Below are 26,391 nucleotides of genomic sequence, written 5' to 3' on the forward strand. Positions count from 1 at the left end.
GGACTGTGAAGCTAAGGTGGTGGAAGTGAATGACCCTCAATTTCCAAACCGAGTCAAAGAACATAAGGCTATTGCAGTTTCCTATGCTCACGCACAAAGAGATAGTTCTAACACCATGCAGTTGTTAGAAATAGTTGAAACAGTAGATGTGAGCGAGTTCATGATCCAGACGTGGACTCAACTAAGAGTATCGGAGGATATTTCTTGTTCCCATTGGAGAAAGGCCTAATATCATATTGTGCTGTCCTCCGAGGATTACATTGCTTGCACAGATCAAAAAATATGGGGGATAGGCCAAGGGGAGTTTATAGAGGGGGATCCGGGGGCTTAAGGGACACGAGGGGGAGGGGGAAAGTCAGAGATCATAATCTCTTGTGGCAGGAAATGTCCTCGGGGGTAGTAATTTTAGGGGGTTGCGCATCAATCGTGTAATTTAAATGTTAGCCAGCAGTTTTTTATCCCTGTTTTTATTCATAATTCCAATTATGATTTAAAATTTATTTTACCGGCACTGGCACGTATGCATAGGGAGGGAGGGGGAGTAGATTGTCCATGGGTAAATAGTTCATTTATCTACAACATTATTCCCAAATCGGCTGAGAAGTTGCTGCTTCTCGAGTTGAAATGGCAGGCAGTGGATAATGGGCATATGTGTTGGAATAAAATCAGGTTTCTAGATTCCTTTAGTTTTGTCCCCAAGGCATCGATTCAATTGAGTCAATTGCAAAAAAGCAACAAGTTTGGTAGCTTTTCCTTGCATAAACAACACTTTCCAGACGGTGAAATATATGATCTATTGCCCTAAGCAGGTATACACGCATACAATTATTATTGGTCTGGTGTTCACTTCCGCGAGGTGAAACTACCTCCAATTGAAGCTTTTTACAATTCACTGACAAACAGTGAATGCACAGCCGAGGAGTCTGAGTTTGCCAAGAAGGTGTGGTCCAAGGGGAGATGTAAAAATGAGTGGGATTTTTGTAGACTATACGTAGCCAGTGACATTTTAATTTTACTGGGTATAGTATGTAAGAACACGGACCAGATATATTCAGATTTCTGGTTAGATAGATGTTACTATTTGTCTACATCTCCGTTAGTAATGGATTTAATTTCCTTAATTAGAAGGGAGGACCTATGCCTAATCAAGGACGTAGACCAACACCTTTTTGTAGAGCGTTCAATGCGGGGAGGGTCTGTTTTTCAGGGGGACCGTGTCTTGTCAACCGATCCGAGCGGAAACAGCACCGGTGCAAAGTCAAACGAAGTGTTCTTGGACATGAACTCATTGTATCCCTCGGCAACATCTAACTACTCTTTGCCTTGTGGAAACTATCAATGGATTGAAAATCCTTTTAAGTTCCCTGACATTAACTTCGTTAAGGACACCAGGTTAATAGACTGGGTATTTGAAGTTGGCAGTCACATTACATTAGTCCTTCAGAACTCAGTCAAGTATTTTGTCTTTCCCATTATCAGTCGACCCGTGAGCAGGGGCTTGCTGAGCCCCTACAATCGTTCATTGGTTGAGGATATGGGGATGCCTTGGACTCCCTCTAAACAGATTGCTGATTTGGACCTTAAGGAGAAAATTGTTGTTAACCATGTGCTTTTGCACTGGATTGTGAGCAATGGTTTCAAGATCACCAAAATACACAGGGTCCTGCAGTTCAATCAGCAACCATACTTGAAAACGTTTATCGACACCTTTGTCGATAAACGCTCTAAGGCAAATTCAAAGGTGGAGAAGGAAATGTATAAGCTCATCCTAAATTCAGCGTTTGGTAAAATGTGTGAAAGCGTTCGTAATAGATCTCGCTGCGACGTCGTGACTGACCCTCTAGAGTGTGTACGAATTATTACCGACCCCAACTTTACATCGTTCACGAGCAAAGAGGCCGGCATGGTTCTTCTACACAGGCGAAAGCGGAATGTGGTACTGAACAAGAATATTGCAGGTGGTAGTTCAGTACTGGAAATTTCAAAAAAGCTCATGTTGTCGTTCTTTTACAATGTGTGCAAGGTGCAATGGCCACGGGGGGGGGGGAGGTTCAAGTTTACTATGGGGATACAGATTCTCTGCTGTTAAAGTTAAATGGGACTGAAGTGGATTTAGTTGGTGATGTGAAACAGTTTATAAATATCAGCTAACGAATGGATTACGCAGGCTGAAATTCATCGCTTTACAATAAGCTGGTGACACTTACAGCCCCCAACCAACTATAAATTATAAAACCAGATATTGGTAGTGATTGTGTATCCAGGGGGGTGTTCCCGGGTCCCATAGTCTATTGCGTTGAAACTCATAGTGGGGAAGAAAAGAAGGCGTGTAAAGGGGTGCCTACACACTTTGTAGAGAGCAATGTCAACATGAGTATTTACAGAGAGTTTGTAGAAAGAAGCCTAGTTCCGAGAGCACAAGTGCTTGCAATTCGCTCTCTACAGTATAGAAATTATACTGTGAGAGTGGAAAAGAATGCAATGTCGTGTATATCCGACAAAGTCTATGTGCTCGAGAATGGTGTGAGTGTCCTACCCCACGGCCACTATCATATTTCAGACCGAGTTGAATGCGTAGACTATCGCAATCAACTTGGTCTGGATAAATTAACCTAACCTGAACTAACCACCACCCCAACCTGTTCATAAATTAACTAATCCCAATCTCACTAGCTTAACCTAACCCATCCACTAACCTGTAGCAGCCGCAGTGACGACAACTATTGTTTGTCCCCCGCCGCTCCCGGAGGGAGGGGGGGGTCCCGCCCGCGGCCAGCCGGCCTTCGGCCCCGTGGTCCCCGGGGGGGGGGCCCGCCCGCGGCCGGCCGGCCTACGGCCCCGTGGCCCCCGGGGTGGGGGGACCCCATTTTTAAATTCACTGTAATGTTCAACTGTGCTATTGTTCCAAGTGTATTTTTTGTTGTTGTATAGAAAGTGTTATTGCACAGAAAAGTGTTGTACAAAAGTGCTGTAGATGGACAAAAGTGTTGTACAGAAAAGTGTTTAAAGACAATAAGTGTTTATTTAAAAAGTGTTATCATTGTTCATGTTGAACAAATAGAGTTTTCATGTTGACCATGAAATTTTGTCACGTTGAACAAGTGTTCATGTTGTTGTATAGAAAAGTGTTGTACAGAAAAGTGTTGATGTACAAAAAGTGCTGTAGTTGGACAAAAGTGTTTAAAGACAAAAAGTGTTATCATTGTTCATATTGAACAAATAGAGTTTTCATGTTGACCATGGAATTTTGTCACATTGAATAAGTGTTCATATTGCTGTAATAAATGTTGCCATGAAATATTGTTTTTGTTCTTGAATAGATAGATCTATGGGAAAATTACTACCTACTCATGGGACACATAAGGTTTACAGTTAGTCATAGTCCGACTGTTGTCAGCAGCATGTATCAATTTAAAACACACTTCAGATAGTTTCTGTGTGGTCCCTCAATGTCGGAGAAAACAACACTTTTAGCTAGAATAATTCAAAATTGCGATAAAATGTTTTTGGAGAAGCCAAAAAAAATCTGCTATTGCTATAGTATTTGGCAGGAGTCCTATGATAAAATAAAAGCTATTGCCACAGCATACCAATACAATTCATCCGAGGACTTGATGTTTTCAATAGTATTGAATCGAACTCGTGGCTGATTATTGGTGATTTAACTGAATCCATTGAACAGTTCTCACAGGAAATGCTGCAATTGTTCACTGTCCGATCTCATCATGAACATATTTCCATAGCCCTAGTTTTACCCAATCTGTTTCATCAGAGCAAATGTATGCGAGTCCTTGCTTTGAATTGTACTATCTATATTATCTATCGAGTTGTTCGTGATTCTAGCTCACTCATAACTCTCAATAAAAAGATATACCCTGGTGCGCCAAAATTTCTGTTGTCAGCGTACACTCAGGCGACTAGCAAGCCCTACGGTTACATTTTGATAGATCTTAATCAGAGCAAGCTCGAGGATCTACGTGTAGTCACCGAGATTTTCGACAATGAAATTACAGTATATCTTCTGGTGAACAGTAGAAAAGGCTATTAGTTGACGTTATGACATTGAAGAAACATACAAGAACAACGGCATTTATTTTCCCTTTAGGCACTTCAAAACCATAACTAAAAATAAACTAAACTAAACAATACTAAAATCTAAACTAAAACATTAAAATAAAACTAAACGAAACTAAAGTAAACTGCTAAATTAAAACTCTAAACTAAAACTCATATGTAAAACGAAAACTCTTAACTAAAAAAAACTAAAAGTAAACTAAAACTCAAACTAAAAATCTAGACTAAACTAAAATTAAACTAACTAAAACTAAACTAGAAATAAATTCTAATCCCTAAACTACTAAAGTATAACTCTAACTAAAACTAAACACTAATCTAAAACTAAACTAAACTAACTAAAACTCTAAACTAAAACTAAACACTAATATAAAACTAAACTAAAACCAAAATAAGCTAATAAATTAAAACTCTAACTAAAACTCATATGTAAAACTAAAACTCTTAACTAAAAAACTAAAGTAAACTAAAACTCTAAACTAAACTAAAACTAAACTAAACTAACTAAAACTCTAAACTAGAACTAAACACTAATCTAAAACTAAACTAAAACCAAACTAAGCTACTAAATTAAAACTCTAACTAAAACTCATATGTAAAATGAAAACTCTTAACTAAAAAACTAAAAGTAAACTAAAACTAAAACTAAAAATCTAGACTAAACTAAAACTAAACTAAACTAACTAAAACTCTATAAACTAAAACTAAACAATAATCTAAAACTAAACTAAAAATCTATACTAAACTAAAACTAAACTAACTAAAACTAAACTAGAAATAAATTCTAATCCCTAAACTACTAAAGTATAACTCTAACTAAAACTAAACACTAATCTAAAACTAAACTAAAACCAAACTAAGCTACTAAATTCAAACTCTAACTAAAACTCATATTTAAAACGAAAACTCGTAACTAAAAAAATAAAGTAAACTAAAACTCTAAACTAAACTAAAAATAAACTAAACTAACTAAAACTCTAAACTAGAACTAAACACTAATCTAAAACTAAACTAAACTAAAACCAAACTAAGCTACTAAATTAAAACTCTAACTAAAACTCATATGTAAAACGAAAACTCTTAACTAAAAAACTAAAAGTAAACTAAAACTCAAACTAAAAATCTATACTAAACTAAAACTAAACTAGAAATAAATTATAATCTCTAAACTACTAAACTATAACTGGAACTAAAACTAAACACTAATCTAAAACTAAACTAAACTAACTAAAACTCTAAACTAAAACTAAACACTAATCTAGAACTAAACTAAAACCAAACTAAGCTACTAAATTAAAACTCTAACTAAAACTCTTTAGCAAACTGTAGCTAAACTAAAACTCTAATCTAAACTAAACTAAAAGTAAACTAAAACTAAAAATAAAAATCTAGAATAAAATAAAACTAAACTAAACTAAATAAAAATCTAAAATAAAACTAAACACTAATATAAAAATAAAATAAACTATAACTCTAACTAAAACTAAAAACTAATCTAAAAATAAACTAAACTAACTAAAACTCTAAACTAAAACTAAACACTAATCTAAAACTAAACTAAAACCAAACTAAGCTACTAAATTAAAACTCTAACTAAAACTCTTTAGCAAACTGTAGCTAAACTAAAACTATAATCTAAACTAAACTAAAAGTAAACTAAAACTAAAACTAAAAATCTAGACTAAACTAAAAATAAACTAAACTAACTAAAACTCTAAACTAAAACTAAAGACTAATCTAAAACTAAACTAAACTATAACTCTAACTAAAACTAAACACTACTCGAAAACTAAACTAAACTAACTAAAACACTAAACTCAAACTAAACACTAATCTAAAACTAAACTAAAACCAAACTAAGCTACTAAATTAAAACTCTAACTAAAACTCTTTAGCAAACTGTAGCTAAACTAAAACTCTAATCTAAACTAAACTAAAAGTAAACTAAAACTAAAAATCTAGACTAAACTAAAACTAAACTAACTAAAACTAAACTAAAAATAAATTCTAATATCTAAACTACTAAACTATAACTCTAACTAAAACTAAACACTAATCTAAAACTAAACTAACTAAAACTCTAAACTAAACACTAATCTAAAACTAAACTAAAACCAAACTAAGCTACTAAATTAAAACTCTAACTAAAACTAAACACTAATCTAAAACTAAACTAAACTAACTAAAACTCTAAACTAAAACTAAACACTAATCTAAAACTAAACTAAAACCAAACTAAGCTACTAAATTAAAACTCTAACTAAAACTCTTAAACAAACTGTATATAAACTAAACTCTAATCTAAACTAAACTAAAAGTAAACTAAAACTAAAAATCTAGACTAAACTAAAACTAAACAAAACTAAAACTAAAACTAAACACTAATCTCTAAACTAATAAACTATAACTCAAACTAAAACTAAAAACTAATCTAAAAATAAACTAAACTAAATAAAACTCTAAACTAAAACTAAACACTAATCTAAAACTAAACTAAAACCAAACTAAGCTACTAAATTAAAACTCTAACTAAAACTCTTTAGCAAACTGTAGCTAAACTAAAACTCTAATCTAAACTAAACTAAAAGTAAACTAAAACTAAAAATCTAGACTAAACTAAAACTAAACTAAACTAGCTAAAACTATAACCTAAAACTATACAATAAAATGAAAATAAACTAAAAATCCAGAATAAAATAAAACTAAAATAGCTAAAAATAAACTAGAAATAAATTCTTATCCATAAACTACTAAAGTATAACTATAACTAAAACTAAACACTAATATAAAACTAAACTAAAATCAAAATTATCTACTAAATTAAAACTGTAACTAAAACTCATATGTAAAACGAAAACTCGTAACTAAAAAACTAAATTAAACTAAAACTCTAAACTAAACTAAAACTAAACTAAACTAACTAAAACTCTAAACTATAACTAAACACTAATCTAAAACTAAACTAAACTAAAACCAAACTAAGCTACTAAATTAAAACTCTAACTAAAACTCATATGTAAAACGAAAACTCTTAACTAAAAAAACTAAAAGTAAACTAAAACTCAAACTAAAAATCTAGACTAAACTAAAACTAAACTAACTAAAAATAAACTAAAAATAAATTATAATATATAAAATAATAAACTAGAACTATAACTAAAACTAAACACTAATATAAAAATAAAATAAAATAAATAAAAATCTAAAATAAAAATAACAAATAATATAAAAATAAAATAAAACAAAACTAAGCTACTAAATTAAAACTCTAACTAAAACTATTTAGCAAACTGTAGCTAAACTAAAACTCTAATCTAAACTAAACTAAAAGTAAACTAAAAGTAAAAATCTAGACTAAACTAAAACTAAACTAAACTAAAACTAAACTAAAACTAAACACTAATCTCTAAACTACTAAACTATAACTCTAACTAAAACTAAACACTAATCTAAAACTAAACTAAACTAAACTAACTAAAACTCTAAACTAAAACTAAACACTAATCTAAAACTAAACTAAAACCAAACTAATCTACTAAATTAAAACTCTAAATAAAGCTATTTATAAAAATGTATATAAAATAAAAATATAATATAAAATAAAATAAAATTAAACTAAAACTAAAAATCTATACTAAACTAAAACTAAACTAAACTAACTAAAACTCTAAACTAAAACTAAACACTAATCTAAAACTAAACTAAAATATAACTCTAACTAAAACTAAAGACTAAACTAAAACTAAACTAAACTAAAACTCTAAACTAAAACTAAACACTAATCTAAAACTAAACTAAAACCAAACTAAGCTACTAAATTAAAACTCTAACTTAAACTCTTTAGCAAACTGTAGCTAAACTAAAACTCTAATCTAAACTAAACTAAAAGTAAACTAAAACTAAAAATCTAGACTAAACTAAAACTAAACTAAATAAAACTAAAATAAAAATAAATTATAATATATAAAATACTAAAATATAAATATAAATACAAATAAAAAATAATCTAAAAATAAAATAAACTAACTAAGACTCTAAACTAAAACTAAACACTAATCTAAAACTAAAATAAAATCAAACTAAGCTACTAAATTAAAACTCTAACTAAAACTCTATAGAAAACTGTAGATAAACTAAAACTATAATCTAAACTAAACTAAAAGTAAAATAAACTAAACAAAATATAAATTATAACACTAAACTAAACATTAAACTAAAACTAAACTATAATCTAAACTAAACCAAAGTAAAACTAAACTAAAATAAAGGTAATAAATAAACTTAGAATAAACTAAAAATCTAAACTAAATAGGTAATAAAATAATAAACTAAAAATCTAAACTAGCCCAACCTGCAATCCTCTTTTTCTAATATTTCCGCCCTCCTGATTGGCTGAGAAAGGGGATGTATCCGACTCGCTGATTGGCTGAGAAGGGGGATGTATCCGACTCGCTGATTGGCTGAGAAGGGAAACACGTGATCTAACTGTTTCCTGGAAACTCATAACATTTGGCTCGAGCAACAACAACAAATGCTATTTCTGGACACCATGAAATTCGCCTCGAGCATGTACATGCCCAAAACAACAACAAATGCTGTTTTCTATTTCTGGAAACTCATAACATTCGCTGAGAGCGTGCACTTACAACAACAACAACATCGACCTTGGAACTTTGGGTCATTGACAAACTTTGATTGCGCAATCAATTTCTCAGAAATTCATCTCCCCTAGGGATTCTATGCCCATATTAGGACCATAAACCACGTGGTGATCGTGGGAGTTTTAAAAAAAAGTGTCCGGATCGGGATTCGAAGGGGTATTGTAATCGTGGGAGTAGAACCCCCCCTTCTACTCACTCAGGGGTCAACACAGCCCCCCAAAGCCTGGGGGAAGGGTTCTAAATTATGCCCTGGGTGCAGATAAGTTTTTTTGTAAGGGTTGGTCATATAAACATCAGAGGTGGCTTATTTAATTGGAAATTGAAATTTCTATTTACCTTTTTGAGGGTCTTCAAAAGTGATCAGGGGGCATATCCCCCCACCCTCTTTCCCCAAATGCATCTAATCAAAATTTTGAGATAGCCATTTTGTTTGAAATATTCCAAAGATTAGATTGAAAAAACTTGGGGGTCCCACATGCCGCCCCCCCCCGACACCCGGGGGAAGGATTGTAACTTATGCCCTTGGGGCATATAAAGTTTTTACGGAAAAGTTGGTCATTTATATTTTGGAGGAGACTCCTAATGATTAGACATTGAAAATTTTAGATCCCTCTTTAAGAGTCAAAAGTGATCCGATAGCAACTAGCCTCCCCCCACCAACCCGTAGGCCACAAGGCTCCATTTTTTGTCTCCACAGGCACTTCCTATGCAAGGGGTGATGTTCACTATGGACTTTGGAGGGGGCTCATTCAATTGGAAATAATAATTTCTAGTGCCTTTTTTAACAGTCAAACGTGATTCTTTCTTTTCGCTCTCTTTTCCCCAAACGCATACAATCAAAATTTTGAGATGACCATTATGTCTGAAATAATCAAGAGGTGACGGAATTATTCCTCGGGGATTAATGATTATTCCTCGGGGGTTCACAAAACCTCCCACTGCCCCCAGGGCAAGGGCTGTAAGTCATGCAAGCTGTCCATGGTTCACATATAGGTTTTTATCGAAGGGGTAATCATATAGACTTCGGAAAAGCCTCATTCGATTTAAATTGAAAGTTCTAGCTCCATTTTTAAAAGTCAAGACTAATCAGACGGTAGGCAACCCCCCTCCCCCAAGCCTTTTTTGTAAATGCTTTTGAGTTGGCCATTTTGTTTGAAATCTTCAAAATGTAAAATAGCTATGGTTACGGGTTTGAACCCCCCCCCTCCAGCCCTGGAGGAAAGGGCTGTAAGTTTTACTAGCAGCTCATTGTTAACATATAAAGCTTATATGGAAGGCGTGGTCGTATAAACTTTGGAGGAAGTTCATTCGATCAGAATTGAAATTTATTGTGCCCTTCTTAAGAATCGAAAATGAAAAAAAAGTAACAAGCCTTTACCCCCTCTCTTGTCCCTTTTCCCCCAAATGCCAAAGGGCATCTGATCAAACTTTGAGATAGCAATTTTGTTCAAAATAGTTCAAAGGCCTAATAAATTTGTTTCCGGATTTGACTCCCCCCCCCAGCCCCGGTGAAGTGGCCCTGAGTTACGGAACTTACTTATTGTTACTTTGTTTACCTTGATACCTTGTTTATTTAGATGCTTTCTTTACTTTGATACTTTGATATTAGTTTTGATACTTTGATGAAAGTTTGATGTTGAAAGAAAAATTGATTTTGAAATAAGGCATTTTCTAAAAGTTTGGAACTTTTTGCAATCAAAATTGAACAAAAATTAATTAAAAAAAAACTTTCCGAAAAAGAAGTTTTTTTCAAATGAAAGTAAACGCCGTATTAGACTTAAAATAAGCAGATTCTACTACCTTTCAGACCTAAAACTTGAAGCTCCAAGAAATTACTGTTAAGATATCAATGAAAACTAAAACGAACAGAAATTACATAAACAATCATAGCAAACAAACATACAACTAGTACTAATATAAATGAAAAAATTACAAGAAATTACTATTAAAGAATGAATGAAACCCAAAACGAACAGAAATTAAATAAACAATCATGGCACACATAACATACAGATAAAAAACGAGCGAAACTTAAATTGAATATGCAAATCAATCTTGATACGAACAAAAATCACTACAAACAAGAGTTTGGGTTTTGCCTCCTACTCTCACTGCAAAAGTCTAAAACCTACTGCGTCATTGGCGCTTTACTGAAAACGAATTATTTTACAAACATTTTCTTTTGTAATTATTACATAATAAAATAAATATATGTTAACATATAATAAAATAATGTTATAAATATAATGTTATAATAATCATATAACAAAATATGTTATAATAAAATAAACATATGTTAATAAACATGAAAATTAAATTAAAATCAAATTTTGAAGTAATGAACCTTCAGCAGTTAATATCAGTGCACAACAAAAATTTAGTTTAATTTCGTTAGTTTGTTCCAACACGGTTCAAGACAAATATAGTTTCACCACAAACAAGTTATGCCCCATGGGCATATAAGGTTTCTATGGACGGGGTGGTCATATAAACTTTGGAGGAAGCTCATTCGATTGGAAATTGAAAGTTGTAGTGTCCATTTTTAAGAGTCTAAAGGGTCAGGAGGGCAAATAGCCCCCCCCCCCCACGCTCTCTTTTTCTCAGATGCATTCGATCGAATTTTGAGGTAGCCATTTTGTTCGAAATAGACCGAAGATCATAAGACAAAAATCCAGGGTTGATACAAACCCCCAGAGCCCGGGGGCAAGTGTTGTAAGCTATACCCCGAGGACATATAAGGTTTTACAGAAGGGATGTTCGTTTAAACTTTGGAGGGGGCTAATTTGATTAGAAACTCAAAGTGCTAGTTCCATTTTCAGAGCTTTTATAAAAACTTCTTTTTCGGAAAGTTTTTCTAAATTAGTTTTTAATCATAAATGAGCAATTAGTGTTCTATTATTAATTCCTTCCCAACCTTAACAGGAGTTAGCAGCTTCCGTATTCAACATGATCCCTACTCCCTGTCTTTGTACCCCATCCTTCCTGCCTGAGTAAATAAATTCTATATCACCTAATTTCATGTTTCCTACCTCTGGAAAATGAGTTCTGAAACTCCTAATAAGTCCTGTTCGAAGCATTTGAATTCGTCAGTCAAAATGTCGATGCGTTAGTTATATTTTAACGTCATAACATTTCAAGTTGCAATTTTCATATTTTTTAAATCATAGAAATTATTTTGGCCCCAGGAAAAGCAATGGTCCCAGAACTAGTGCAGGACAGAGACCAACACATCTTCTCAGGTCTAAACTGAAGCGCTTCAGGTGGCTTAGAATCGGACAGCGAGAAGTCCCTGGGACCTCCAGTTGAATGGAGGCTTTGTGGAATCCTGGACCAATCTTGGTCTCAACATGGTTTTCAGCAGTTGATGGTGCTCTTCTATCAACATGAGTTGAAATCCTGCACAGACAATCTCAAGCCTATTACCTCCGACTCATTATATATGCATGCCTAAAAATATTATGATTCTAAGGGGAGGCAACCCATTGCAGATTAATTCGCCAGGAAGAGGTTTTTCAGCCCGAAAACGTCCAAGCTCAGAACAATTATCCATTAATCAGAACCCCGAACGAATCCTGTGTCGTTTACTAGGCTATAATTTCCTTAAACGTCACCACTCCTCAAATAGGAATAGAGTTGACTGCAAGGTCCCCAGTCTTGCGGGTACCCCAACAGGGTCGAGGCAGCCCTTTGCAGTGGGCGTTGTTCATAGATTTGGATATTACGCTCTGCTGCAGTTGTTCTCCGGTAGAGGATCCTCCCACAATGGTGTTCTGTGTCACCATGCAATTTAACCCATTGCTAGGAGAAGATATGGAATGTGTCCATATGAAAATGGACCCTGCTGAGTGTACATTCGAGGGGCTTTCTTCCTCCTCCGCCCGTATCTACTGCCCCGGGCGAGGGTGTCCCAATTTCTATTATGGACCCACAACGACATGGACCCCCTTGGTCTACGCCTCTCAAGTACCCTAAATATATGTAGAAGTACCCTATATATCTGTAGTGTTTTCCCCTATCTGCCATCTGGGAACGTGCTGAGTGGCCTAGGGAAGGTTCCTACTGAGCAGTAGAACTCAACTATTGAGTAGAGCTGTTGCAATCTAGCTCTCACTATATTAGAATCAACAGTCGTAATCTAATCCAGTTAATATACTAGTACCAGTAGCTATACCCGCATCAAGGGAAGAAATTCATTGTTTCTCTGTACCCACGATTTAAAAAAAAAGGTAAGAAAGTAATGACAAAAATACACTTTTTCATTTTTTTAATTCTTCTTCCTGAAAAATCCTCTCCCCCCCCCCTCCTCAGGACTGAGCTTTTATTCACATATCTTCATAACCATTCAACTTAATTATGTCAGTAAAATTCTAGAAGAGAGGCTTTTGTCTGTCTTAATAAGTATTTAAAGAAGAGGAATGAAACTCCCAGGAATTAATCCGAAGTTTCATGCCTTTGCTCTACACTGATTTATAAGGCTTAAGAAATTTGGAAATTTATTTCTTGAGTTTGGGGAAAAAGCCTTGATATGGCTTAAAGTTCTGTTGAAATAGTAGGAATTTTTTGAAACTAAAGGTAATGAAAAAGACAATGAAAATTCAAAACTAAGGCGAAACATTTTTTTGGCAAAATTTAGATCGGCATGTTTCTGCTATAAAACTTAGATGGATTCAATTTTGTCATTTATGGGATCTTCTAAGCCCAATAAATATGGAAAGGGTAGACATAGTAGCTTGATAACACCTTTACATGGTATATCTTAGGCCCAGTATTCATTTCTGAAAGTTTTATCCTCCCAACTAAGCTTCTTTCCAATAAAACAAGGAGCCCCTCACTTTAACATTATGGCAAAAAAAACATAAAAAAAGAAAGCAAAGCAATTTTTCATAGTTAAGTTTTGCCTATATGATTTTCAGCCTATTCATTATTTTTGTGTCATCTAATGTCCTATATATATATCCTGTATCATATCCCAGGGTTAGGAAGCATGAAATTAGGTGATATAGAATTTGTTTACTCAGGCAGGAAGGATGAAGTACATAGACAGGGAGTAGGACTCATGATGAATAAGGAAGCTGCTAAGTCTTGTTTAGGCTGGGAAGGTATTAATAATAGAATACTAATTGCTCGTTCTATGACTAAAAAGTTAAGGGTATCAGTTATAGTAGTGTATGCCCCTGTAATATCGACTGACGGAGATAGTGGTGACTCAAATGAATTTTACTTGCAGTTACAGGAGCAATAGGCAGGATCCCAGGCAGAAGTATTATGTTTTTACTGGGAGATTTTACCGTCCAGCTCGATAGAGACATAGATAGATGATATCCTGGCTCAAGTAAACTTGGTTTAGGAAAAGAAAACAGTAATGGAAACAGGATTTTACAATTTTGTAGGTATAACAATCTAGTTATAACCAATACGGTGCTTGGTCATAAAATGGCTCATAAGATAACATGGTATTCAAGTGATGGTAAGACAGCAAACCTTATTGATTATGTTATAGTAAACCGAAGACTGGCAGGATCAAGACAAGATGCTAGGGTATAGAGGAGTGTCATTATTGATGTTAAAAGTAAAGATCACCATCTAGTAGTGTCAAGGGTTAATTTAAAGCTGAAATATCGTAAGGGTAACTACCTCCCGGGAAGTTATGATGTTGGTAGACTCCAGGATGAGAATTTGAGAGAAACTTTCCAGGAACAGTTGAATACTAAACTTGAGAGTTTAAAATTTGATAATGTGGAAGATGGTTGGAACAATTTTAGAAAAGATAATTTGTGAAGTTGCTGAACGTGTCTTAGGGAAGAAAGCTAGAACTGCAGCTAAGAATATTAGTGAAAAAACTTTATGTTTAAAAGAAAGCAGAAAGGACTTGTACAAGAATTATCTAAGTGATAGATCATATGAAAACAAAAGGAACGTAAAGAAAGTGGAGAAAGCATTAAAATATGAATTAAGGAGGTGTGAAGTGGAGGCCATGGATACAATTGCCTAAGATCTGCAAGATGCAGCTAGACGGAATAATGGTAAAATATTGTACTGGCATGTTAACAAATTGAGAGGGAGTAGTCAACCCGGACTTGGCCCAGTTAAAGATAGGACTGGGGTCGCAATTAGGGATAAGGAAAAAACTAAAGAGAGATTGGCTGTAACAATTTGAGAATTTGCTTAACCGACTAGAGTTACAGGAAAAGATATAGAGGAAAATGAAAAAGTTTGTGATACCTTGGATGTGAAGGAAAATTTGTTTTGTGAGGAAGAATTAGCAATAGTACCAAAAGTATTAAAAAATTAAAAGTTTCCAGGTGCTGATAGGGTGGTAAATGAGTTTCTTAAATATGATGGCTCGGAGGTTAGAAATAAGCTACTGAAGCTACTGACGATTTTTAAAAAGGGGAAGTACCTAACGATTTTAGGAAAACCTTAATTAAGCCAATTTATAAGAAAGGTTCTAAAAGTGTGGTAATTATCGAGGCATTAGTCTGGTCTCTGTAGGTAGTAAATAACTTAGTAATATGATACTTTTTAGACTGAGAGATGCCGTAGACAAAGTTTCAAGGGAAGAACAATGCGGTTTTAGAAAAAGGTAGAGTATGTGTCGACCAAATTTTCACTCTTAGGCTAATAATTGAGAAGTGCCTGAGTTTTCAAACACCTTTGGTCCTCAGTTTTATAGATTATGAGCAAGCTTTCGATTCTGTTGATAGCAAAGCTTTAGTAAAGGTTTTATGCTTGTATGGTATACCAGACAAATACAGACAAAGTGATTAGTGCGATGTACGAGAATAACACTGCTGTGATTAAGGTAGGAAACAGGGTTAGCAACTGGTTTTCTATTAAATCAGGAGTTAAGCAGGGTCGTGTTCTATCCCTCTTTATATGGATCATTTTGATAGGGTTTGTTTTAAGCAGCACAGAAAAGGCAATGGGAGACCACGGAATCAAATGGGGAGGAAAAAATTTCCTGGACTTAGATTATGCTGATGATTTAAGCATCCTAGATAAAAGTTTCAACAAAATGAATGAACTTTTAGAGGTTTTGCGAGTTCAGGGTGCTAGAATAGGTTTGAAAATTAATGTTAAGAAGACTAAGTCACTAAGGCTAGGAATAAGTGAAGATGAAAAGGTGACGTTGGGTAATGATAAGAGTGATCAGGTGGGCAGCTTCACTTACCTTGGTAGTATTATTAGCAAAGACGGTGGGAGCACTCAAGATGTTAACAATGAAATAGCCAGGTATCATGGTGTTTTTTTCACAGCTAAAAAACGTTTGGAAGAATAGGAAGATAAGTCTACAAACCAAGATTAGAATATTAGAATCTACAGGGATGACAGTGGTTACATATGGCTCTGAAGCATTGACGCTCCGAAAAGCGGATGAAGATTTGCTAGATGTTTTCCAGAGAAATTGCGTAAGGATTCTTCTGAGTACCCGGCTGACTGACCGTATTTCAAACAATAGGCTATACGAACAATGTGGTTCAATACCGCTCTCTAGGGCTATAATGAAGGTAAGGTTGAGGTGGCTAGAGCACGTTGTGCGGATGAAGGATGGCAGATTGCCGAAGATTGTTCTATTCGGCCAACATTCTAGAGCTAAAAGGAAAGCAGGTCGTCTCCGTCAGGCGTGGGAAGGCGTCATAAAGAAAGATTTAAAGAAAATAGGAATTTCGTGGGCGGGTGTAAAAAGGGAGGCTTTGAATAGATTGGGGTGGAAGAGGAGCTTGGGTAGCTGTGTTGGCCTCAGGCGGCTTGGTGCTGCGGTGAGTTGTTAGTAGTAGTAGTAATATCCTGTATATTGTCTTTATACCCTTTATTTTCGTACATTTCGAAATATTCATTATCTATGAAACTACCAATATCTGCATATTATAAATTTAGTATTGGTAATTTTTAGACAATGGCAGATGATTCAAAAGACTATGCCAAAGCCATATTTTGTCAAAAATGCCCATCTAAGATTCTAGCGGAAGGATTTGGACAACATCATATCCAGGAGGTAAATTATTCCTTTAGATTGTAGAAACTAGGCCCTTGCTTTGAAATGACTTGTACAATTGCTTGCATAATTTCAAAGGGGCTTTTGCACATCATGAAAACAATAACTAAAAATTCTTATTAACTAATTTAGTTCAATTTCATGATTGATTTTGCTAATTTTGCCAAAAACTATAAATGTTTATAATAAAACACGTATAATCAATAATTATTCATCTAAATGGTCAAAAACTTCGCTTCTACGCACAAAAAAAACGATTGTTGTTGATACACCAACCATTGTTGTTGAAAATTACCAACAAAAAGAAACATTCTTGGTCAATTTTGTTTCACAACTTCAAAATTAAAATTACAGTGAATTAAAATTGTATCTTTGAATGGGTTAGTATTTCAAGTTTGCTAGATTACTTGAGTGCAAATAACAAAGTGATGGTAAAGAATTTTTTTAAGTATCTTTATATTTTTTCTGATTATACTCTTTTTTTGGGGTAATTTTTTTTTTGATTGGACGGTATTTTTTATTTCCAGCCATTTATTTCACTCAGAGTCAAATTATTGAGTGTAATCTTGAGTCGTGCATAGCGTTAACATTTTTGCTTTAAAAATATTCAATGGAAAATTAATAACTTTGTATTCTATCATTTATAATACCACAAAAAACAAAAAAATTCATTTCTTTTTTTGTCAAGTTAGTTTAAGAGTGATCCTACAGCAACAGATTTTTTCCTTTTCTGAGAAATGCGAATCTATGAAATATTAGTCTTTTCCGAAGACTAATGATCTTTAGAAACAAAGCATATTTTATTACTCTTTCTTTTCTTTTTACATAATTCTGTATCTTAAATTGTATATCATCCCAATAAAATATGCTTTAACGCTGTTGCAAGTCTTCTTTAATTCACTTTTTAAGTATTGATTAATGAAATCAAATGAGCAAGAATACACAAATAGTAGAAGTGATTTAAGGCAGAGTTTGTAATTTATTAATGCTGAATGTGGCTACTACAATTTTAGCAGTAGAGTCCAAATCCTGTTCCTGGAGCATTAAAAGAATAAATTTTGAACCATTGGATTTTCAAAGGCATGACTTCTATAATTTACATGGCAAATTTAGACTCGTACCTTTAAATTTTTTTTTGTAGCACTTTTCTCATTACCACTTATTTTCTCGTTTTACCAAGTAAAACGACTCATTTTGGAAGGAAAAATAATGCAATGACAACCCAGAAGCTGTCCATATAAAGATTTGAAAGGTTACCTGAGCCTCAGTTTGTTGAATTCTGCCAACTCTGACTCCTAACTGAGCAAAGTTAAATTCTTGACTCTGAAACTAAGGTTTTAATATCGATTAAGGCTTCTTCAGCTGTAAGTTGATACCAGCTGTCTAGTTAAAACTCGGTAAAGCAATTACTGAGGTAATGTAAGGTTTATTGCATTTTTCAAAGAAAGGTCTAAACTCTTTGTAAATCCCACACATTTTTTCTAGACTTTTCTTTTCTATTTTCTAGGTAAGCCTACCAAAACTGACATTAAAAAAGGACACAAATGAGGTTGAAACAGAAAATGTCTCAGAGTTTGTTGCAGTTAAAAATATATATGATTTTGAAAATGTGGGATTTTCCAACACTGTTGAGTCCAAGAAATATCTCATATGTGCTGATTGCGAAAGTGGTCCTATTGGATGGCATTGTACTGAGACCAAAATAAGCTATATTGCATTGTCGAGAGTGAAACAGTGAATTTGACAATTACGAATGTGATTTTATTCATAACAGGCTATATGGATTTGCGCAACGAAGTAAAAAAGACAAAAAAAATATGTACCCTTTCTTTTTAAATTAAAATAATGTCATTTTTCATGAAAGCATAAAAACTGGCGGCAACAGCGACACCAACACTAATAATTACAAACTCCATCATGTGACGTTTAGAACCTTTCTTGACAGCCAACAATTTCTTCTTCTGTACAGCCATTCGGTGCATTTCGGCTCTTCGTTTCATGTCCAGTGCATATTCTTCTTCTTTCCTTTTCCTAAAAAAAAAGAAATATATAGGCTCTGACTTCCATATTTAATCCCTTTTTGCTCAAATTTGCTTTTAAGATTTTTCGGGGGATTTTTTTTGGAGGGGCTTTTACTAAAAAAAAAAAAATCGGGGGGGGGGGGGGGGTCCACAAAAATCCTCAAAAAACATATACAAAATTTGTTTGTATCCATTTTTGTTACGTTTTTACGAGTCAGACTAACATCCCCCCCCCCTCTGGGTACGGCCTTGCCAAAATGGTAGATTCTACTTCCTACTAAGTTTTTCTGAGATGTGACAACACCTTCTGGTAGATGTGCAAATGAAATTATTCTGGAAACCCCCATCACTTCCCTACCCCAGTTGAGTCTGATCAAGGTAAGATTTGTTTCAGTCTGATTCTAGACTCGACTTTTATATGTATATCGAAATTCGATATAAATCGGGAATTTTTGTTAAAAGAAAGCCACTAAAAGGATAATTTCTGTAGTTTCTTCTTAAAAAATCTTATGCAGGGAAGAGGAATTGAAACCTCGTTTATAACAAACAAAACTGTTAGTCTCTGAGATATTGATGCGATAATAGCAGAGGGTATTTCAACTTTTGTTGGACTGATCTTTATGATGCTGGAAGAGAGACAGGAGCAGAGGAATATGTGCTGATAGCTGCTGTGAGTGCAGTCATTATTTTGTCAGTGGAGTGCAGAGGTTTATCCAAGAGCTAAGATTTTCTTTTCAAGAGGAGGCAAAAAATATAGAAAAATTATATATATATATTGTCTATTGCGGGGCAACACGAGTAATTCCACGTTTCACACATCATTTACAGATTAGTTTTTAGTTTTTGAAGCCACTGTCCTCAGACCACGCATCGAAATTTTCCTTAAGCAAAAGCTAGAAAGGAAAGAAGACGAAGAGATTATTTCTATATGTGTAACATGCACTTACTTTTCTGCCAGATAATCTTCTACATCTTCAAGTATTATCTTAGGAGGCATATCACAGTAAAACTTAGTTGCAATGCCAAACAACTGTTGCCAATTTGTAACTAATGAGGGCAACTGAAAATAGGCAAGAATAAGACAAATAGGAACGTATAAAGAAATTTCTCTGGATAAAAAGGCGAAAACGGACAAATTGCAAGAAATATACGGAATTAAGAAGGCTTTGGATTTTTTGGAGATACCCCATCTCTTTATATTAAGACTCGTTTATTTTATTTTAGTCTCAACTTGTCATTTTTTTTTACTCGTTTTCCTTCTCACCCACTAGTATTTTTTGAATTTTTGTAACATAAAAATTTGTGAGCCATTTTCCGACCACTTCCTAATGTTCAATTGTTTCCAAATTTTGTCAGTACCGTGCAAAAATAAAATTCCCCCATCTTTTATATTCCCTCTTGTGTAAATAAAACAATATAAACAGGATTAGATAGAGGCACGGTAGGAACAATTGCCTGTGGCCATGGTAATTTAAGTTCGAATCCTAGAGAGAAGACTAAAAAGTAAAAATAATAAATATACAGAAAAAATGAAATCAATTTTTTTCAAAATGGACTAAAAGAATACATATTTTTTCTCTCGAGGATCCATGAATTTAAATGAAAAAGAAGGTTGCCAAACATAAATTAATCTTTTTAACTCACCTACTTCTTTCATTAATGCATTTATACCTTAGATTGACTTGATATCTATGTTATGTAAAGCCCAATCCGTTTTGCGCCCCTTCTTGTCAATTGTATTCATAGATTCTTCGAAAATTAGTTTCTACTTTTAGTCCATTTTGAAAAACAAATTTTAATAAAAATCATTTTTGTCAATATTTTTTACTTCTATAACATGAATGGGAGGAACAAACAGGACAATCTATGAGATGTTTCAGGCAAATGACATTGTTATATTATATAATACATCCTCGCTATCATTGTTTATTATACGTATAGTATTATATATCATTGTTTATTATATCATTATGTTTATTTAGTGGCAAATGGTTTCGACTAAACTACTACTACTACTAACAACACTGCAGCACCAAGCCGCCTGAGGCCAACAAATGCGCACGTTCCTTCTCCATCCCAATCTATTCAAAGCCTCCCTTTTTAAACCCTCGCACGAAGTTCCCATTTCCTTTAAATCTTTCTTTATGACGTCCTCCCACCCCAGACGAGGACGACCTGCTTTCCGTTTAGCCCTAGACGGTTGGCCGAAAAGAAACATACATTAGAATTATCTGACAGTCACTTAAATGAATAAACTTATTTGGTAAAGATGCTTGGTTCATTCTCAAGGAAAGAAGAACAGGAGAACTCGCCAAATACCGTTCAGCCCCAACAGAGGCGGTTTCAGGGAGGAAACAGAGGGGGCACTTACCCCGGGCGCAGAAATTTTAGGGCGCTAAATTTCAAATAAATAATTTAATGGTTATAATCCTTTTTTGATTTTTTAAGTTTTATATTAAAATAAAATTGGAAAAATTTTGTTAACTAATGAATATTTGGTTAAAATTTGGCCTGCAAAATTTTGGGGGATATTGGCCTGCAAATTTTTGGGGACGCCAATCAAGATTATGTCCCGGGCGCAAGAGAGGCCAGAACCACCACTGAGCCCCAAACTATCCCAAACGACTGGGTCGCAAACGAGCTCTCCGAAGCAAAATACAAGCATTACCCGTGTACCTCGAAACATCCTCAGGACATACGAAGAGAAAACCTCTCTCTACTTGGGCAATAGACAAAATTTCTGATCAGCCAGGATTTCAGAGTGACTATTCTTGCACATATTGCATTCATACATCCCGCAGTCCCAACACCTTCGGTACCTAATGACTGTATATAAGCATTGCTTTATAGTACCTAATGATATCATTACTTGAAATGTAAGCACTGCTTACAAATGAATACCAAGTCACGTAAGCTCTGAATGTTTTTAGGCAGTATATTTTCAGGAATATTCGCTACAAGTTTGATATTTACATGCGATCTTGTTGCGTATTTGGTCTTCTTTATTAATGATTATCAAAAAATGTTCGTCTTCTTCTAGCATATAGACCTAAACGAAAAGAAAAGAAGAAGATACATGTAGAAAAGGCTTTTTTTGAAATTCAAATGGGTCGTTTGTGTTTTTTTGGGAATAAAATAGAAATTATTTTACGCCTTTACATTTCATGTTTCAGTTGTGTTGTACTTGGCGGTCTCATCGTTTTTTTTTTATACCCAAAATACGGAAACGGCGCCGACCCTTTATTCCGAAGGTCCGAAGGGAGGGTCTAACTGTGAAGAAGTCTTTTTATGTTTTTATTAGACCCAAAATATGCATCCTCTTTGTTTCTCATAATCTTTTACTGAAAAAAATGGAAGTAAAAACGTCGATGGAACCACGAAATGCAAGCACATAACGCCCACCCAAAAACCAGCCAGCCTACCCTGAACTTCATTTTTCTTATAGTAAAGGACAATAAATAATGAGAAGTTTTTTTCTGGGAAAAATCTCCTCATTTTAAGAATTGGAATGAGAAAATAATAATCATACCATGAACCCGAATAACATTTTTCAATGTCACATTTATTTCTAAGGACCTATGGAGGATTTTTTAGAGTGCGCCATCTCCTTTTTTAATGGCAGAAATACTTGCAAAATCAGCATTCTGACCTATTATTTTAAAGTGTCATGATGGGCTAAGAAAGCGCTCGCACCAAAAAAAACTTAATACATCTTGCTTTATTTTGATTTGAACATGGTTAATAGCTTTTAAATCGTAGCACCCAGACTAGTGTTCCTAGGACTAGGTAGTTTACAGAAAAGAAGGAGAATGGATATCTCACCTTTGACAACTTGTGATGCAGCATTGCCATATCACATTCTTCTTCTAATAATTCATCCTCCATGTACGAAACAAAGGCAGCAGACAAGTAAATAGGAGCAAGGGATGGCGAGGCAATTAAATAATCGTATATCTTTAATAAAGTTCCATACTCTCTTACTTCATGTCCGAACCATGTTATAACCCAAGGAAGACAGAATATTGTGCCAAGACTTGCCCTGAAAAAGCAAGAATATTATGTTTCTTACTTCTTTTTTTAATAGAAGGATTTGTTTTAGTAGCAAACTGGCTAAGACTCCTGAAGCAAAAGGACGGATAAGGCAAACAAGAGATAAAGACTTTCGATATGCAAAAATAAAATCCAAATAATTCATTTTTTTTTTCATTGTGATAACGCAATCAAAATTTTCTATACAAGGAATTATTGAAGCTTAATACGCTATCGAGCAAAAAAAGGAAAACTAACTGCAGTACGTTGCAATAAGCAAATATGGACAGTAATGTTTTATGCAAAAAAAAAAAAAAAATCAAAATTAATTGTAATAAGTGCTATGGAAGGCGCACTTAGTTGTATTGAAACCCCACATTGAGCCTTCTACTTTTACATGATTTACTACCAATTCGAACTTATATAATATTTTATTCTAAGAATAAAAAGATTAATTTTTACTCTTCTAGTTGTTTGAGCTAGCAAAGCGCTGTGCATTATGAAAGGGCGTCTTAGATGGCTTTAAAATCTCTTTTACTGCTACAAACTCATCGCAAAGTTAAGCCACTTGAGGCGAAGACACTAGTGACCTCTTCTCCCCATTCCACCTCGTTTAAAGCTTCTGGTTTCGCCAACCAATCAAAATTAATTGTAACAAGTGCTATGGAAGGCGCACTTAGTTGTATTGAAACCCCAAATTGAGCCTTCTACTTTTAAATGATTTACTACCAATTCGAACTTAAATCATATTTTATTCTAAGAATAAAAAGATTAATTTTTACTCTTCTAGTTGTTTGAGCTAGCAAAGCGCTGTGCATTATGAAAGGGCGTCTTAGAGGGCTTTAAAATCTCTTTTACTGCTACAAACTCATCGCAAAGTTAAGCCACTTGAGGCGAAGACACTAGTGACCTCTTCTCCCCCATTCCACCTCGTTTAAAGCTTCTGGTTTCGCCAACCAATCAAAATTAATTGTAACAAGTGCTATGGAAGGCGCACTTAGTTGTATTGAAACCCCAAATTGAGCCTTCTACTTTTAAATGATTTACTACCAATTCGAACTTAAATCATATTTTATTCTAAGAATAAAAAGATTAATTTTTACTCTTCTAGTTGTTTGAGCTAGCAAAGCGCTGTGCATTATGAAAGGGCGTCTTAGAGGGCTTTAAAATCTCTTTTACTGCTACAAACTCATCGCAAAGTTAAGCCACTTGAGGCGAAGACACTAGTGATCTCTTCTCCCCCATTCCACCTCGTTTAAAGCTTCTGGTTTCGCCAACCAATCAAAATTAATTGTAATAAGTGCTATGGAAGGCGCACTTAGTTGTATTGAAACCCCACATTGAGCCTTCTACTTTTAAATGATTTACTACCAATTCGAACTTAAATCATATTTTATTCTAAGAATAAAAAGATTAATTTTTACTCTTCTAGTTGTTTGAGCTAGCAAAGCGCTGTGCATTATGAAAGGGCGTCTTAGAGGGCTTTAAAATCTCTTTTACTGCTACAAACTCATCGCAAAGTTAAACCACTTGAGGCGAAGAAACTAGTGACCTCTTCTCCCCCATTCCACCTCGTTTAAAGCTTCTGGTTTCGCCAACCAATCAAAATTAATTGTAATAAGTGCTATGGAAGGCGCACTTAGTTGTATTGAAACCCCACATTGAGCCTTCCACTTTTAAATGATTTACTACCAATTCGAAATTATATCATATTTTATTCTAAGAATAAAAAGATTAATTTTTACTCTTCTAGTTGTTTGAGCTAGCAAAGCTCTGTGCATTATGAAAGGGCGTCTTAGAGGGCTTTAAAATCTCTTTTACTGCTACAAACTCATCGCAAAGTTAAGCCACTTGAGGCGAAGACACTAGTGACCTCTTCTCCCCCATTCCACCTCGTTTAAAGCTTCTGGTTTCGCCAACCAATCAAAATTAATTGTAATAAGTGCTATGGAAGGCGCACTTAGTTGTATTGAAACCCCAAATTGAGCCTTCCACTTTTAAATGATTTACTACCAATTCGAACTTAAATCATATTTTATTCTAAGAATAAAAAGATTAATTTTTACTCTTCTAGTTGTTTGAGCTAGCAAAGCGCTGTGCATTATGAAAGGGCGTCTTAGAGGGCTTTAAAATCTCTTTTACTGCTACAAACTCATCGCAAAGTTAAGCCACTTGAGGCGAAGACACTAGTGATCTCTTCTCCCCCATTCCACCTCGTTTAAAGCTTCTGGTTTCGCCAACCAATCAAAATTAATTGTAATAAGTGCTATGGAAGGCGCACTTAGTTGTATTGAAACCCCAAATTGAGCCTTCCACTTTTAAATGATTTACTACCAATTCGAACTTAAATCATATTTTATTCTAAGAATAAAAAGATTAATTTTTACTCTTCTAGTTGTTTGAGCTAGCAAAGCGCTGTGCATTATGAAAGGGCGTCTTAGAGGGCTTTAAAATCTCTTTTACTGCTACAAACTCATCGCAAAGTTAAGCCACTTGAGGCGAAGACACTAGTGATCTCTTCTCCCCCATTCCACCTCGTTTAAAGCTTCTGGTTTCGCCAACCAATCAAAATTAATTGTAATAAGTGCTATGGAAGGCGCACTTAGTTGTATTGAAACCCCAAATTGAGCCTTCCACTTTTAAATGATTTACTACCAATTCGAACTTAAATCATATTTTATTCTAAGAATAAAAAGATTAATTTTTACTCTTCTAGTTGTTTGAGCTAGCAAAGCGCTGTGCATTATGAAAGGGCGTCTTAGAGGGCTTTAAAATCTCTTTTACTGCTACAAAGTCATTGCAAAGTTAAGCCACTTGAGGCGAAGACACTAGTGACCTCTTCTCCCCCATTCCACCTCGTTTAAAGCTTCTGGTTTCGCCATCTCTCAATAAATCTCCAAAGATTTCAAGCTTATTCTTTAGAGCCTTGTCCCCGCCCAATCTAGGTTTTAGGTCTGATGTTTTTTTTTTGTTTTTTTTTTTGCACTGAATCAGCGGTGAGTGTATAGCGTTCATCGATGTTAACGCTTCAATTATCTATCACAAAAAGGTGAACTAATTCAAACACTACCAGCCAATGTAAGGATTATTACCCTAGAACCTCAAACCAATCCATTAAAACAAAATGAATCAAAATTAAAATAAAACAACAAACTCAAATATGCGCTCGAGCCCGAACCAAAAGTTTTCTTGCCCATTCAAACAAATTCCAGCCGAATTCAATAATAGTATTAAAAGATAAAATTTACTTTAACTTCAAAAATATGTTCTAACGTCAAAGTAATCTAGTAGATTTTCAGCTAAATTTATCTATGTTTCTTTGCAATAAAATGTTCTTATTTCCCTTTTTTAAATTCTTTTAAAGAGCTAGCTAAAAAAAAATCATCTTCCTAATTAATTAAAGAGGTTATAGAAATATGTGATATAGGTGATAGAAATAGTATTTCCTTTAAGGCCTCGTGGGCAGTTTAGCTACTCACGTGAACAATTTTTGTTCATCCAAAAAACTGGAACTTCTGTGATTCGAAATCAAGATATATGGTATTATTGCCCACATTTTATGAGAGATGTAAAAATTTTGCTTGGTTTTCGAAGAGTACCGACAACATAA

The 26,391-nt window shown here is 34.3% G+C and overlaps 2 protein-coding genes across 6 annotated transcripts in view; one reads left to right on the forward strand and one right to left on the reverse strand.

Moving 5' to 3' along the window:
- The window catches only part of strat (RAB interacting factor STRAT), a 43,839-nt gene extending 25,370 nt beyond the window's left edge, over window positions 1–18,469 (forward strand). For all 4 annotated transcript variants that reach the window (XM_089100721.1, XM_089100719.1, XM_089100720.1 and 1 more), the window contains exons 2-3: window positions 16,630–16,731; window positions 18,239–18,469. In XM_089100721.1, coding sequence (XP_088956847.1) covers window positions 16,633–16,731; window positions 18,239–18,469 — 330 coding nt within the window. In that variant the 5' untranslated portion in view covers window positions 16,630–16,632. The remainder of the gene's footprint in view (window positions 1–16,629; window positions 16,732–18,238) is intronic.
- A 94-nt stretch (window positions 18,470–18,563) lies between these two features.
- The window catches only part of LOC148944565 (TBC1 domain family member 20), a 37,325-nt gene continuing 29,497 nt past the window's right edge, over window positions 18,564–26,391 (reverse strand). For both annotated transcript variants that reach the window (XM_089100716.1, XM_089100715.1), the window contains 3 exons: window positions 22,575–22,791; window positions 19,700–19,812; window positions 18,564–18,762 (listed from right to left, as the gene is read on the reverse strand). In XM_089100716.1, coding sequence (XP_088956842.1) covers window positions 18,564–18,762; window positions 19,700–19,812; window positions 22,575–22,791 — 529 coding nt within the window. The remainder of the gene's footprint in view (window positions 18,763–19,699; window positions 19,813–22,574; window positions 22,792–26,391) is intronic.

Source organism: Artemia sp. Qi Xiang Cuo, chromosome 14, assembly GCF_049724085.1.
Source record: "Artemia sp. Qi Xiang Cuo chromosome 14, ASM4972408v1, whole genome shotgun sequence".
Classification (NCBI taxonomy): Eukaryota; Metazoa; Arthropoda; class Branchiopoda; order Anostraca; family Artemiidae; genus Artemia; species Artemia sp. Qi Xiang Cuo.